Raw genomic sequence first — 16,844 nt, 5'->3', positions numbered from 1 at the left:
TCCCAAATTTACAGTCCAATGCCGGGAATACTCAGAGGAGGGGAGGACACAAGCAGGCCACAGAGGACGTCAGGGATTATGTCATCATCTCTGTGTGTTTGTGTTACTATAGTCACACCCTTCTCCGTCTCTCTCCCTCTCTATATCCCAGGCACACGCCGCGAATTACATAATGCGTCCCCACCCCTGCGCTGCTGTAGAGCAAAACAAAGGCACCCTGCCAGCAGAAACACAGCAACCGAGGCACACGAGGAGAGGGTAGAGCGTTTGTTTATCTGCACATCTTTAACAAAATGGTAGAGAGAGAGAGAGCAAAGACAGAGGTACGCATTTGTTTACATATAAATGACCACGTGAACGTCCTTGGCATCCAAAGGCAAAGGAATCGCTGTGTTTTCCTGGCAACGAAGGCGGCACGGTATTTCTCCAAACAGAGAGGATCCCGAAGCTTCCCTCAGAGTCATGGCTACCACGGCTCACCCTCACGGCTTCCTCGTGTAAATATCTGTGCTGCTGCAAACCAATTTGAGATAATAAATGCTTATTTTAGTGGTCGGGAGGTTCCGAGGTAGACTACAGAGAGCATATGCTTCATAGTCTACACAGCGTGACATACATATGTCTCGTATTAGAGCGCGCTGGCAAACCAGGGCCTAAGTGATTACTGCCCACCAAAAATCTTATTAGTGGTTGTGTATGTTGGGAGAGCAGAGTGTAAGCTATCATAGAGCAGTTTCTTCTTCTTACATAACAAGCCGCAAACACGACCCCCTCGCGCTGAATGACACCCATGAAGTCGAGCTCTGGAGCGTGGAAAAGACCAGGAAACCCCAGCGTGGGTGAGCGGAAAGGGGCGAGGCAGCACTACCCTCAATAAGGACGAGAAAAATATCCCACTCAGAGCGCCCGAAATATTAAACAAGCAGGGAATTATTACGGGGTTGCTCATATTTGCCTCATTGTGGCTTCTGGGGTTGCTGAGGTAGTGTGGGTGAGCTTTGCGACCTTCCCAGTGCCATCCAAAAGAAAAAAATGGTGTAAGTGTTCCATAACCGCAGGAAAAACAGCACAAAGGAATCCATACAAAATTTTACTGGTGATGAAAAGCAGAGCGCTGCATTGTGTAACATGACCACAAAATTTGAAGGAAGCGAGAAAAACAAAAAAGAACAACACAGTTTGAGGACATTAAAGTCAGACAGAGCCACTTATAGCTCAACTGCTTACAAGTGTGGTTTCAAACAAAGCATAGAAGGGAAGAAAAACTATTTGTAGGATCCTTGAACTGCTTTTTAAAAACACTGTGCTGTACATACTCCAACTCTTTTGTCTCCTTCTAACCATTAAACACACAAAAAAATGATCATCGCCCTTGCAAAGCACATTGGGCTGCTGCCCTGGGAGTTTGGTGAGCTTAAGTAGACTGTACTGTAAGCAAGAGGCTTTAATAATTTAGTGGACCATGGATCGATATGTAACTTAAACATGCAGTGGTAATACTTTGTCTTACTTAAATCACAAAGGAGTCTGATGTGCAGCTGATGACTGTAAAGAGATGTACAGGTTGTTCTGTTCTCCTACAAACGCGGATCTTTGAGCCGGGAAATAAAACAACAGGACAGCAGCGAAACGCAGATGGAGGTTCGCCCTCGCTCTCGAGGGTGCCGACTCCTGATCTTTGATCTATAAAACGTGATATCTCAGGCTATGATCAGGCTGGGAGAGGCCTGAGTGGGCGGGTGCATGTCAATTAGGCTGGGGTTAGTGGGCGAGGGAGTCAGTCTCCTCTCTGGTTGCTGTCATGACAACCACGAATCCTTAATGCCCCCCCGCTCGACATCTTCCAGCCCACTCCTCTCTCTGTGCTGTCTACGATGACTGGGAAATATGATTACCGTTACCCCCAGGGGCGAAGATGACGTAACTGCAAAGAAAACGATCACACTTTTCGATCCCAGCGCCCACCTGATGTGAGTTTATGACCTTACACTTATGGTGGGGGGGAGGAGTGTTGGGGAGGAGGGGAAGCCCATCCGAACAGGTTGAGCTGCAGATCTAAACATGATCTAAACTTCTAAAAAAAACCAACCTATGTCAAATGTGGAATTACAGGGATTATTTTATATAACCATCATCTTTGTCATTGCATTAATTATCATTTCATCCAAGCATTTATTGAAGTTGCTGGCATTATGTTATAATTGATATTATAGGGGTTATCATAATCAAATATTAACATGTTTATTACAGGTGCAGTTATAACTACTTTAAAATGATTGAGTTAAATATATATGTATCATAACTCATATGCTGAGTATATTGGTACAGTAAAATAGTAGCTGAGCAAAGGCCTGAATGTATTCAGCTTCTTGTGGTATTTGAGTTTGCTTAGTTACAGGTGACGGAAGGATGTCCAGTCCATGGTGACCTTAAAGGCCTTAGGTCATCACTATATTCGGAAGAGTATGCCACAAGGAGGAACCTCTGTGTTTGCATTTAATTCTTAAAATACATGAATGTTCTGTACATGCAAATTATGTGCTTGTAAATGCAAGAAGGGGCGTTACAATACCCTGATGTTATAAAAGCAATCTAGAGTGTATTTTGGGTAGAGATGTACAACTGTTTTGCAGTTTGCACCTCTCCACGCTGCGTGAATTCATTAAAATCAATTGTTTGAACCACCTCTTCTGGACCATCATTGTTTTACTCTCATCCTCAATTTCGGACCCGTAACACAAACTAGATCCCCACTCTTCTAATGGGTAATAATAATATTACATTTCAGCCTACATCAGCCATCAGTGAGCAGCATCACAACTGCATCTCCCTGGCACTGGATCCCCGCTGAGAGTCCCTCTGCCTGTTGGCCAACAAATAACCACCAGGCTCATACACCCTCCTCCCGTCACTGCCAGCTTGTAAAACATTCATATTTTACTCAGCCTTCCCTGCTGGGCCTCGCTGAGCCAAATGGCGGCCATCGACAGCACTGTGGCAGCGTTTCATGGCAGCCATATGCACAGCATTCACGTGTTTCAGATGGCCCCAACAGTTTGGCTTCAGCTTCCCCTGTTATAGCATCAAAGATGTGTGCGTGTGGGGAGGGGGATGATTGTTTTTCACAAAAACAGCATCTGCGAGGGGTTTGAGGTGTCATCAGTATGCGCGACACTACACCAGCACGCCAACGAGAAGCCCGAAAAATGCTGCTGGACCACAGTTTGAGCCGTCTTTTTAATCACGTCTGCGGTACCAAATTAGAACAAATGCTGTGGAAAAGGTTGGTGTCGTGTCCGTGATAGTTTGGTCCAGACAGGTGGACTGAAGTGCCTGAAGCTGATGTGTGGATGATAGCAGGAAGCAGGAGGACGGTGGCGCTGATTGCTGGATCAAACGGGAGAGAGGAGAGGAAGAGAAGGAGAGCGGAGATGACAAGATGGGATTCGGCAGCTGCCCCCCTCTTCGCTGTCACTGCGCGGGAGGGAGTTTGGGATTATGTAACTCGAGCACCTCCACCAGCCTGCCGTACCCTCCCGGCTCTGTGCAAACACTCACTCACACGCTACCATCAAACGCCCATCAAAGACACCCTCACACTGGCTGATGCATGCGCTCACTCACAGACGAGGACATTTTCCAACTCTGTAAAAATGGGCAATAGATGGTGATAATTAGTTGAGCAGCCATACGCTAATTAGCAAATAAAGCACACTGATCATTTATGCATAATTAAGTAATTTATTAAGGAATATACGGTACTCCACATTCCCTTCTTCCAGCTGGTTTTCTTTGCTTTGTTTACAGACCATGAACTAAATAATATGAAAAGGTAAATGAATTGATGAATTAATAAAAATTTTAAAAGAAACGGTAGATTGACTGAGAATAAAAATTATTTATTGCAGTCCTGCTTGAAAACTAAAACACTGAACCTATTCAGGTAACTGTGGGTAAGACATTTGCTGTTTAGATAATGTTCCTGCTTTTGTTTGTGTTGTGCAGCTATTAAAAGAAATCTGGCAGCTTCACATGTGGCTCAGAAGGCCAAGCAATCAATTTATTGGCAAAAATTATTAAGAAAAGGATTGTCAGCACTACGTGAGAGATGAAACAGGCATACATGGTAGAAATCAAAGCTCCTCTGTCCTTTAATTGATTAGTTAACTGACAAAATCCACAATTTAGTTTTTATTTCCTCATAAAATATTTAGAAATCAGCTCTCAGTTGTGTCTCATTTGATACCAATTCCAACAATATGGGTTCCTGAAGTGTTTTTAAGGAAAAATTGGCAACATAAACATGTTTTTTTAATTACTATTACTTTACTTGCAAAAAAAAGATTAATCAACAAAGTACTTAGCAGATTAATGAAATTAGTATTTCAGCTGTGCTGTACGTAGCTTCTCCTTACAGTCTTTTAATTTGGTTCCCTCTGATTAGAGCAGGATTAATAGACAGAGAGGCTGAAATCATGCCAGTTGCACCAGCTGTAGGAAATAAAGCCGTCTGCAGCCAAACAGGGAACCATTTCAGCTCTGATAAACGCCCAGTTTGTTCTTTTATGTAATTATAGTTTAAATGACAGATGTACAGGCAACAATATTTTCTCTTCTACAGAATCCTGATCGCTCCCTGAATGGCTTCATTTGACAGTGACGCTATTATTAAACATGGGCATCCCCTCATGCAATAGTCATAACAACAGCTGGCAGATGCATGAGCTGTGCAGAACTCGCCGTCACCTTTAAAGGCAGTCTGTCGATCTTATCTCAGTTTCCTGTGCCCTCTGGAGGAGACAGAGTTTTTGCTGTCCTCAGCAGCTGACCGGTGCAATAAGTGACCATAAGGGGTGCCGTCAGCGCGTGACACATTCTTTATCATCGCAACACACCCGTGAAAACAGCCTGCCGGCGGTCTCGAGTAAGATGAACCAATCTAAATGCGGAACTGAGATTGAAACGACTCGAAGGAAGTACAGCTTGTGCTCCCTGAGTGACCGAACAAAAGATGAGGAAGAGCGGAGGAATCCCCAACCGCACTGAGAGTGTCCCATTACCCTGCAGTCAATCATCATCATCAGTCAGCTCAGCGCGAGGCGACTGCCACTCCCGCTCCCTTCCTCGCATTAGCTGCCTCTCACTTTATCAAATCTAATCAACACAAAAGCACAGACACAGAGAGAATGATGGGAACACCTAACACTGATGAAGAGGGAGAGAGCATAAAGGCTCGGGACAAAAATCGAATCTAAAATCTAATGCGGGTTAAAATTTCTTTAAAGTGTTTTTCTGCTTGATTTCCGAGATCAAATTTCTGGACGGATTCTTAGTTTATACTTGAAGAAGGTTCAGTTTCCTCTGTTGGCGTTAAGTCAGGTCTTTGAAAATAAACCTTTCAACTGCATAGAGATACTGCTGATACTGCTTGTGCAACACGTTTCATTCTTTTTAGGACTGATTATTTTAATTATGGTTATTGGCACGTTAATATTGATACACCAGGTAAATATTTGAGATAGCAGCTGGATAGCGTAGTGGTAAGACTACATGCCTCTGAAGTGGGAGTGACAAGACTGATTCTGGCATGGGGCCTCTGTATCCAGTAAGGGTCCTAAGGCTAGACCCCCCCATGCTAAGCGAGCCTACTGCACACACATGCTACGGCAAGGGGGAGCCAGGACGACAGGTCAGGGGGGAGATATCATCACCCCCACCCGAGATTGGGTAGCAAGCCCCAAGTGCGATAGACCACTAGGATCGTTGAGTGCAAGACTACAAGATATATCTTTCTTTTTTTTATATCTTAAAAGAAAGTAATGTACTGAATGCATGTATTATAAATATAAATGTATATAATATACATTTTAAAAATGATCTGCCTCAGGTGAACACTAACTAAAAAATAAGCCTATTTTTATGATAAAGTATAAATATTTCAGAACAAATAAATTTTACAAAATTTTAAAGACTGGACTCGATTGTTTTCTTTAAAAGCAGTCTCTGTACGCATTTAGAAGTTGAGGAGATGAATGTAGTTCATAAAGGTCAATGCTTCTAGTCAACTAGATGCAAAATGTTGACTATATAATATCTCACTGCCTCCTTTGCTCTATTATTTTTGCTAATAAATGTTTTCAGTGGGTCTGGGCTACAGGCTGGACATAAACTCTTAATGCAGATGCAGTGATGTATGTAAAATGTCTTGCTGTAATAAGTAAGTCATTTTATGGAAAAAAAACTAAACCAAACCTCATCTGAATAGCAGAGAACCCTTTAGCATTAACGGTGCCTGCACCTGGGCACAGGGAGGTCAACTGTGCTGCTGCATCCACACATGCAAAAGTAAAAGTTTACTATGCAAATAAAACAAATAACAAGGAAAAGAGATCCAGAAACAGACTGGGTTACTGGTTTTTGAGTGAGCTGCAGAATCAGGTTACAAACGTAAAGCCATCCAAGTGCTTGCACAGACTTGTCCCTTAGAGATTTCTTCTGATTTTCTGACTCTTTCAGTTATATTGCATACCACAGATACGTGGCTGTTATTTGCATATTACTTGGAGAAATGCTATGTTTTAATTGCTGGGACTGTTTGCCCACAGAGTCAGAGCAGAGACCCCTTCCCATTCTTTACTTCTGCAAACCCCATTTATATCTGAACAAATACGTTTTTTTTTTTTAAACATAAAAATAAATATTTTAAAATCATTATTTTCTCTTCGTGTTTACATTTTACACAGTGCGCCATCAGTTTTTTGGAAAAGTGGTTCAGGGTTGCTGATCCTCATCCTGCCCCCCCGTCCCTCCCCGCCCCCCACCCTGCAGCCTGGAGATCAGCTGCTGTCTGCTAAACATCCCACGAAGCGGGGGCGACAAGGTGGAAGGGATGTGGATGAAGGGAGGCAGGAGTCGAGCTGTTTACCGTGTTGTTTATGAGCAGCATGTTGAGTGGAAGTGACAGCAGCAGGGCAGGTAAGAGTTAAAAAAATCTTTTAAAAACCCCGGCATCAACTGGAGCTTCAGGCGGGCAGCTTTTAATAATGTATCACCATCAAGAGAGGAGAGATGAGGATCTTATACTCAGGGCAGCAAACACACACACACACACACGCTGAACGATGCAGTGATAGAGGTGCACTTGTCTGAGTTACTTCTAATAATAATGCTAATAATCATTATAAGAGCTAAAGCTATTGCTCCATCCTCACAGTGATGAAGCTGCAAACACCCAGTCAACAAATGAAAAATAGATCACACCCTCCCTCCTGCACACAGACAAAGACAGAGGTTTGGTGCGCTATCTGTACAGTACTGCTGCCCCCGCAGGAAACTGTAGGTGGAAGAAGCAGCAGACTGGAGGCCACTGATTATTGGGACCGCGTGGGCACCCTTGTGAAAAATTGATATAACGAGAAACCTACCGGGTGGGTAGAAGAGTGCGTGTTTGTGTTCATGTGTAGGGGTTTTAAATGGTGCGGGCGGAGATGAACGTGAACGCGAATATTACCCTCTTCCATCTTTTTCGGTCCATGCATGCATTTAAACCTTCAAAAACCTCCCCCCAAAAACTGCATGCACCAAAATAGATGAGAGAGAGCCAGACTTCCAAACGCAAAGCCATGACACGATAAATGATGCGTTCTTTGCTGCAGCTGCAAATCACGGAAGGCATAAAGCTCGTTTTGTAATGTAGTAAAATTATTTACAAGCTGCCCAAGAAAATTAAGAAACTGCTGCAGTTAGTATCCCAGATTGATCATTTGTTTCTTATTCCAATAATTTTCTCTAATCTTTACTTTAGAAAAAAAATCAAGGTAGTTTCTAAGGGGTATTACTTTCCTTAAAATGAATAGAAAGAATTGACAGATACAGGCACCAGTTTAGCTCACTGGTTGAGCAGATGCCTGTATGGCTTATGGCTGTGGTGCAGCAGCCCAGAGTCCGGCCTGCAGCCCTTTGCTGCGTCTCTACCCGTGCACTCTCTCCCTCTTTGCTGCCAAACTGTCAAAAAAACCGATAAAAAGCTCAAAAATAATCCAAAAAAAAAAGAAAAAGATATTTGAGCTGTGCAGAGTTGTGATTTCTCTGGATTTCTGCAGATTTGTTTCCCTATTGGTCAAAGCTTGAAAAGTTGTCCCTGAACCCTTGAACCAAAATGCGAAGTCAAAAATGCCTCGAAACGCAAATTTAACCAGGTGTCAGACCAAAAAACAAAATGTATTCAACTTGCAGAGTTTTAAGACAAACAAAAACAGCAGAGCCGTACACAAAGATTTAGGGTCCTTGAGTAGAAGTACTAGCACTAAAGTAAAAGTGGAATCAGGTTTGGGGGTGAAGCCAGCACATATCTGGTTAATGGATGCCTGATGCACACGCCAGGACTTCCTGCCATCGTTTACAGCCCAACCATGGAAGCAGATAAAATTAAAAAAGATAAATCAACAGAATAAGCCCGATGATTAAAGACATTATTTCAGCCAACGTCAGTTTGTACAAATTATTCACCTGCATTCAGTCAAAGCTCAGTCAAACCTGATTGGTCGGTCCTATTCAGAACACTTCCAGTACCAAAAATCACGTCTTATGCCTTCAAATTCCACTTTGTTGTTCATATGCTGAATCTGTTTATATATAACATACTCTCAATAAAACACCACTATTTAATTTCAATGAAACAACTACTTTACACACGACTGCGACTAATTATTTCATTTTGTTTCTATTAAAGATTCATTTGGGTTTTAAATCTGTCACCTAATTGTTGGGTTGAAAGCATCGGAAACTGGTGAGAAATCTCCATTAGAGCCATCCAGAGCTTAATACTTTACACCGTGCTTACAGTGATTTAATACACCGAGGGAGACATTTAACATTTGAGAAGCTGAAATCAAGAAATATCTAATCAGCCGTAGAAAGCGTTAGGACCATCAGCGATTCGGTTAATCAGCATTAAATTAGTATTAAAATATTATTCGTCACATGAAAACGCATGCACGGGCTCGCCTCGGGTTATTTATCCATCGATCCATCGACCAGCAGCTTTTAGTATTCCCAGTTCCCGTCTGGCTCGAGCTCTCTCAGCTGGAACAGCTTCCCCCTGCAGCTACGGTGATCTACCACAATAAGAGCACTCAAACCAACAACACGACTCTTCTCATGTTCAACACCATGTAAACTCTTAAAAATGGAAGTACAATTTGAACTATTCATTTGAAAAGATATTAAAATGCTTATTCAATAATTCAAACCACTAAAATCTAATCAAACTGTTATCAATCAATCCCCGATTGTTTCAGCTCTAGCACACATTTCCTGTCCTGTGAGAAAAAAACACCCTTAACTAAACTGTGAGAAACTTCTCAGTTTGGATTTGATGTCACCGTTTGAGCCCAACAGTTTCACATAAGACGTGAAACAGTCACTGAAATTTAGCAGCGAGCTCTCAACTGTACACAAACACCCACTTCTTTCTTTGAGGAGTCTAAAAAAAGAAGAAACTGGAAGTAAAAACAAGCTGCATGTCAAACTGCATCCAGTCAGCGTCTCGAGTTCCCCCTGGCTGCTGAGGGGCTGTGACACAGAAGAAACAACGCTGCGGCGGTTCCGCTTTACTGAGCTTGGCGACTGACGGCCGATGTGGCGTCAAGCGACGCCTCGATGGGCCGTGTGGGACAGGAAGCACATTTCAGTCACTTCAGCGTGAAAAGAAATTTTGCACACGTACGGTGAGCTCCGTGCGTCACACAAGCAACGAGGAGGAGGAGAGGAGGTAGGAGGCGGGGGGACCATAAGAATTTGAGGTTTTGAAAGACCTTTAAGGTATTTAATATTCAGATTAATGCAATCAACCCACCTAATTCAATTCTCATAATGTTTTTTAAGCTTTTCAAATATGATTCTTCCTTAATTTTGTCTTGAAATTAATTAAAATTGAATATTAGTTAGTTTAGCAGCTGTTCCTGAGCCACTTTGTCATTATTACTGCAGATTTTCCATCTGTTTATGGACTTGCATTTGACATAAACACTCACTTAGTATAACTCATGCTGAGCATTATATATCTATTTACTTTTGGACAAAATATTAGCAGGAAAATGTTCAGAGCAGGGGAGCATTTCATCAACAGGAGGAATAAAATGAAAGGATATTTTGATGATGTTGTGACAGTAAGAAAATGAATACCTCTCACACATCTGGACAGTAAAGCTGAAGCTGAAGCGAGCAGGTAGTTATCTTAGTATGAGGTTAATTCTAATTATAGTGGGAAAAATAAGCTGAAAGTAATTGTCAGTTAGTTCCAAACAGGACCAGTATCATCCTCTCCAAATCATGCTGGTACATTCAGCAGTAAGTAATAAATGGACTGGTCCTTATAAAGCGCTTTTCTACTCTCACTGAGCACTTTTTAACTACAAGGTTCATTCACCCACTCACACAAACACAAACATTATTCCAATGAATGCAATGAGGAAAACTTGGGTTCAGTGTACTGGGGTTGAACCACCAACCTTCTGGAAACCTCCTCTTATCCTCATTAAAGCTATATTGTATTTGCAGCCAGCAGAGGCTCTAGGACGTTACTGGTCCTGCAGAGGAAGAATGAGCAGCAGTCTGTTTTTCTTTGTTTTGCGATGGCTTGTTTTTACGGTGGATAATGTGTCAAATATGTTCATAAAAGAGCTTCAAGGATGCTTGTAGGCGGATTCACTTCCAGTTTCCTTCTGTTTTCGTTCTTTATGCTAAGCCGAGCATCTGCCGGTTCGAGGTGTATATGCTTACTACGCACGCACACCTGTCAAAAACTAAGTAAATAAGCATATTTGCCAACCATACCTCCAAGTGGCAACAGGAAGCTAAACGAGGCTTATGAATAACCAAACTAAATGCACAAAGGTGCAAGCACGTTATAGCCATCGCAGTGTGCGGTCAGCATTTACTTAACAGATGACAAGAAATCAACCAAATATTTTTTTAACCACTTTAAAGAGACGTCACCTCCAGTTTTGAGAATCTGTGGTACTGGGTTTTCACTATTTTTTGACTAAAGGGAAAACAATGAGAAGTAGGAAAAAGCCAAAATAATAGCAAACATGTCAAATAAATACTTGGTTTCCTTTTGCATAAATGCAAAACAGTTAAGCGCAGATTAGAAATGACATATTTATATTTCAAAGTTAAGAAAAAGTGAAACTTCATCACAGACTTACACATCAATGTTGCTGCGTTGCCTGCAATCCTGCACAGAGTGTGGCACATCAAACCCGATGGCAGCGCTGCTTCCCGTCACAGCAACATCCAAAGATAAAAACAACAACTTTCAAACACACTCTGGATCCCTCAGGCTCGACTGCCCCGATGCCCAACTTTGGCTGGTTACTGAGTTGCCGTGAATGAGTGACAGCTCACTGACTGCTTCCTGTCTATGCCGTTCGCTTTGACGATTCAGTTAGACTCAAGGAAAGGTGTCCCACAAGCCTTCGCCGACCCCCCCCCCCCACAAAACTTCACACCTCTGACCTCAGAGGGCAAACAGGAAACGCTGCAGAGAATCCCCGAGAGCGTGACGATTGGGTTCTTTCACGGGACAAAAACTCTCACTTTGCTGGACGCTGCTGATGTGAACTCCTTTTGTTCGGGAGACAAAAGGAGACTCTGCAGAGAACAACAAGTGCATACTTAAGTCTGTGTCAACACAAGCAGTCACAAGCCTGCGTTTCCGCCCTATCAGCTGTGGCTGCGCAGCAGCACGGGGCGTAGCCTGCGGTTTCCTCAGAATAATGTGACGAGGAGGGGAATTCCTGTAAGGCCCAGGGGGGGAGGGGGGGAGAGGGGGGGGGGAGGAGGAAGGGAGGGCCCGGCCAAACAGCAACAGAGCAGGCCGGCTGACGTCACTAAAACCGGCTTTGGCACCCTCCAGGGGATCCTTCTCTCGGCCTCCCTCCCTCCCTCTCTCTGTTTGTGTCGGAGGAATTTAAAGCGTCCTGCCAACTGCTGGTTGCCTAACAGCTCACTCACCGGCTAAAGAAGACTGAGGTGTTTACCAGAGGACTTTGCTTTTTTTCCCTCTTCTTCTTTGTTTTTTTTAAACATCACTGCTGATCTTAAGCCTTCGTTTTTCAGTTCCTTTTTGACAATGAGGCTGCACGTTAGTCTGAGGTGGTTTTTTTTCCCTTTTCAAATTAAAAAGCATATCATTCACACACCGCCGTTCATTTTCATACCAACATCAACACACAGAGGGAAACTTTTGAAGTGTTTAATCCTAAATTTCATTTGAAGCAGTATTACAGGAGTCTTAAATTGAGCTTTTTTCTATCTGAGGACACCATGTTTTTAATTTTTTGTGCAGAGACTGCTTCTGCTTTTACACACACGTTATTGAGGAAATGCTTAGTGTGTATGCATGTGATGATATTTGAAAAAGATCCTAATACGTTATTCTCTTCAGACATAAAAAACAAGCTGTCTAATGTGTGTTTTTAACATTACACATGCCAATATTTTTGTGTTTTGGATACAGGACTTTATATTGTTTCAAGGTTTCCAGGATAAGCCAAAGTAAACAATCGAATTAAAAGGAAATGAATTAACAATGTGTGCATTTTTAAGCAACTTCTGGTTTCAGCTTCTCAAATGTGATGACAAATACAGCAATTTTGTAAATACGAAACTAAATCTTAACAAATTTGGAGTGTAATCAGCTCAAAATAGTCGACTGGCCTCTGAAATTCATGCTGGTATGTTCACGTATGAGCACAGAGAAACTTTCCTTCTGCCATCAAGAGTTATTGAAGTCAAGTGATGGTTTTTGAAGGGATAAGGGTTAGACTTTTTTTTCCCTAATGTCATTTTAAAGTGATTGATGGTCAGTTTCCCTCTTTGGAGAGCAAAGTCAAATGTGATTTGCTTTCATTTGCCTGAAGTGTCCCAGCTATAAATACAGCCTCCTCTACTTTGCCTTAAACAACAGCAAACCGCTGCCGCTCTCAGAGGCACCCAGCGGCAATTTTGTTTTTCTTTTCAACTCCAAAATAAAAAAAGAGACATTCAAGGCTGTGTGTGGGCGAAAAACAAAAAAAACAAAAAACAAGATCCTGAAAATGGCCGTGAAAACTGCAGGATCTTGTGAGGATTTTTTAAGTCAACAACAAATTGTGCTGCTCAGTTGAAGCTCCCCGAAGGCGGAGCAAAGCTGACTTGACTGACACTGAGGGGTTGAGATAAAGCTGCAAGGTCGCAGTGAGAAACAGCCTGCAGGTCGCTGTGGGAGGGCTCACTCCGAGCTTTTAAAGTGACCAGAGTCGATATTTAAATGACGGGATTCACCCCGCTCACAGCAGGCAGACTTGCAGCAAGCGCTCGGCCTCCTGCGTTACATAAACGCAATGAGCCGGGCAGTTAAATGACAAAAGCGTCTCCCTAAGTGATGCCAGCCTGCACATTTAACCTCACTGTACTGTGGTCTGGTTGGGAAAAAAGAGGAAGCTCCCTCTGCTTTATTTTTGTATTAGTCATTATGGGGAATTCTCAGGGTTTTACAGTTTGGCCGCAAAAGAGGTTCAGAAAATCAGATAAATATTTATCCAGGCCAGGGACAACATGCAGCGTGACCAAGCACTTTTTGCAGTGTCATTGCCGGGGTAAAGAAGATAAATAGTTCACAGGCAAAAACTCCAGGATCAACACGACACACTGTAATTAGGCCGGCCAAAGCTGCAGCATAAAAAGTTGGTGTTGGCATGTTAAAAGCAAAAATAAGCAGTGACTCACTTTTGATGGCCAAGCGCCCAAACTCGTCTTTCCTTAAAACTGACCTAAAGAGGGATCACTGTGTGTTTTTGTGTGTGAGTGGAGCAGTGGAGGACACTGCGCCTCATCTCTGTGGGAACATCTGAGTTAATGACAGCTGAGCTGGTGATAATGCAGCACAGCCTGAATGAAGTAATCCAGCTACTAACCTCTAATACTGTCCCCGTGTGTGTGTGTGCGTTGGCTGTCCATTAGCTTTAAGATGTCTACAAACACTTGCACAATCAGGGTTACCACAGTCATTCAGCTCAATACAGCCACGAATTCAACTGCCAAAAAGTCTCCTATCCTTGCTGCATACAAGCAGTCGCCCACGCTGACCCCTTCATACTCCAAATACCAAACTGAAACCAATCAAAAACCGCGTGAGCAGGGCAATCACAGAGCTGGGAGGCTTTTCTTCTCTCTGGTTTTCCCTCTGTTTGGGGAGTTCACGTTGAAAATTTCTTCTCTTGGCTTCATCTTCGAATTTTAAATGCATACCGTCGTGATCAGAAATCTTTTCAGCCGAGCACAAAGACCACATTCACACGCTCTCATCGGAAACGAGCAGATTTTTGGCAAAAGGGTCAAAATCCACTGTATATACTTATATTTTATGCTACTTTCATTTCACCACACCACACTATGCAGGCAAAGAAAAACATAGATAAGATTAAGAACATCCTACCAATACCAGTGAACTTATCTTGGTTGAGATGTCCGATTAGTGGTTTTTATTTCCACTAAACGGATATTTGTCTTTTCTTTTTCATGATTCATATTTTCAGGTATTTCAGAGTAAAGAGTAAAATGTAAAATCCAAAACAGCGAGCTCCATTACATCTACTGCTCAGTTCATCCACTGTCTGAAACAAGTCTACTTTCTCATGATTGGCTGCCCCTCGTAAACAAGGGGGTTTGAACAACAGGTGGGTGTGGCCTCTGTGCTCACAGTCACTAATATGACTATATTAGCATATAGCGTATGAAGCTGTGTTACAATGTGTTGGGAAAAATGCCCAAAAAGTCAAGGAATAAATTTAAAACTAGAGACCTAAGTGGTTTCAGGAAGTTACAGAAATGAGCAACACAGACACGTGCTGCCAAAACTAGTCAGATTTAAAAAAACATTTCTGAAACTGACTGATCAAGGACTGTGGTGGACGTTCATATAGCCAAAATAATGAGGCTCTTGGCTTTTTATGATGTCAGAAAGGGTCTTTTTTGTGAAAACAGAAGCCCCGCCCACCTGCTATTCAAACCTTCTGTTTTATAAACAGTGATTTTCCATACAGTAGATGAAGTAAGGGACTGCAGGAGGAAAAACAAGGGTTATCTTGAACTGCACATCATGCAAAGCTGCTCTAGTAGCATCCAAGACTATAAATGCAGAGGGTGGAAATGCCCACAATAGATCCTCTTGGCTTTGCAACGAGTAATTTGACTGCTTTGAAACTTTAAGTATATTTGCTGAAAAGACTACAAAAACATGATTTGACTGATTGAGTACATCTTCCACCCCTCTGGTGAGGCTGATCTTTGAGGAAATGTAGAAAAACTTCTGAACACACATTTATAACTCAGAGGCTTTGACGCAATCGCGGTCCCAATCAGAGGAATCTAACGCGATTCAGGCCAATAAGTTTCATCCAGCTGGCAGCTGTTGCTCTCGTATCTCTGAATCTAATCACAGTGCCATCTTCGCTACAGGAGGAGAGACTATTACAGCCGCCAAGCCTTCTAGGAAAAGAGACAAGTCTTAATTAGATCTGGAGCTTATGAGGCTGAGTACAGTGAGAGGCAGAGAGAGCAACAAAAGCCAGTGAGCGCGTGCAGGAAACCGGGATCTGACAGTATGCAAGGTCATTGATCATGTTACAGAGCGGCAGCGGGATCCTGCTCAGGCTCGGCTTCTGAATCCAGGCTTCTTCTCACCTATTCTCCTCTTTTTGTCTCCCCCCCTCCTTTCTGCTGCGCATACTGAAAAACAAGCCTCGTCTCTCAACCATCACACCCTCCTCCACCCGCTGCCTCCCACTGCTGCCCTCAGGGGAGGAGCTGAGATGTTAATGAGGGCTGTTGTGATGTGGAAACACGGGGCATGTTAATGGCATGAAAATCCATTATGATTTAATTTAAACAAATCTCCTCTTGACTGTAGGATGAAGGCCGCTGTTGTTTCAGTTTGAACTCAGTGTGCGGCTGAAAGGTTTAATCAATTAGTCGATCTGTGATTGTTTAGGCTGAGTGGAAATGCCAGACATTTACTTTGCTTCTCGTTTTCTCTTTTACATTATTGGCTTTTGGAGATTTGCAGACATCGTGTAGAGCTGTGGGAACTTTCACTTTGTTATTATTATTATTTTGACATTTTATGAAGTGATAACAACTGTCAGGTTAAATATTAGTTGTAGCCCAACTAATTTTTTATATTTGCTGCTGTGTACAGAAATTATTTGGTGGATTATGTTGCTTAATCCTTCTGGAAGCAACAAATCTTCAAGTCTAAAATGCTGCATATATCACATGTAAATATCTGCATAGGTCCTTTCAGGACTTTTTTCTAATATTTTGATAGTTTTACATTTTAAAGAAATGCAGAAAAGCCTGTGGAGTACACATTTATACATAAATATGTTTATCCAGATTTTTGATTATTGTTTATAAGACATAAACATGGTGAATTGAGATATTTTTGTCATCATTATTCAAAATAAATCCACTGCAAGAAAATAATTTTGAAAAACCAGAAGCTGAAGAAGCTGAGCCCACATCTCCCATAACCCATTTCAAACGCCATGCACTCAGTTTATGGCACACGTTTCATAATCGTACAAGAAACCAACATGTCACAGCAAGTTTCTGTGATCTTTGACTGACTCGCGACTTCTAGAGAAAGCAGTACAAAACCATTAAACAAGAAGCCACTAGATAAAGACTACGAAGCCTTTCTCGAGCCAAAGCTTTTTGAAAACATCAGTGACGAAATCCACCACAGCTGCAGTCTTTTTACATACCGAGAAGTGTGCTTGTTCCTTACAGAGTGCCAT

At 42.4% G+C, this 16,844-nt stretch overlaps 1 protein-coding gene across 6 annotated transcripts in view; it reads right to left on the bottom strand.

Annotated features, from left to right (window-relative positions):
• The window catches only part of hivep1 (HIVEP zinc finger 1), a 71,519-nt gene that overhangs the window by 14,798 nt on the left and 39,877 nt on the right, over positions 1-16,844 (bottom strand). Inside the window, exon 1 of one of the 6 annotated variants that reach the window (XM_031756788.2) lies at positions 11,211-11,477. The exons of the other annotated variants lie outside the window; for them this stretch is intronic. Within the exon in view, the coding sequence (XP_031612648.1) occupies positions 11,211-11,259 (49 nt within the window). The 5' untranslated portion in view covers positions 11,260-11,477. Of the gene's footprint in view, positions 1-11,210; positions 11,478-16,844 lie in introns of those variants that run through there. 6 annotated transcript variants of the gene reach the window in all.

This window comes from Oreochromis aureus, linkage group 22 (assembly GCF_013358895.1).
Source record: "Oreochromis aureus strain Israel breed Guangdong linkage group 22, ZZ_aureus, whole genome shotgun sequence".
NCBI lineage: Eukaryota > Metazoa > Chordata > Actinopteri > Cichliformes > Cichlidae > Oreochromis > Oreochromis aureus.
This window is presented reverse-complemented; position numbering and strand designations above follow the sequence as displayed.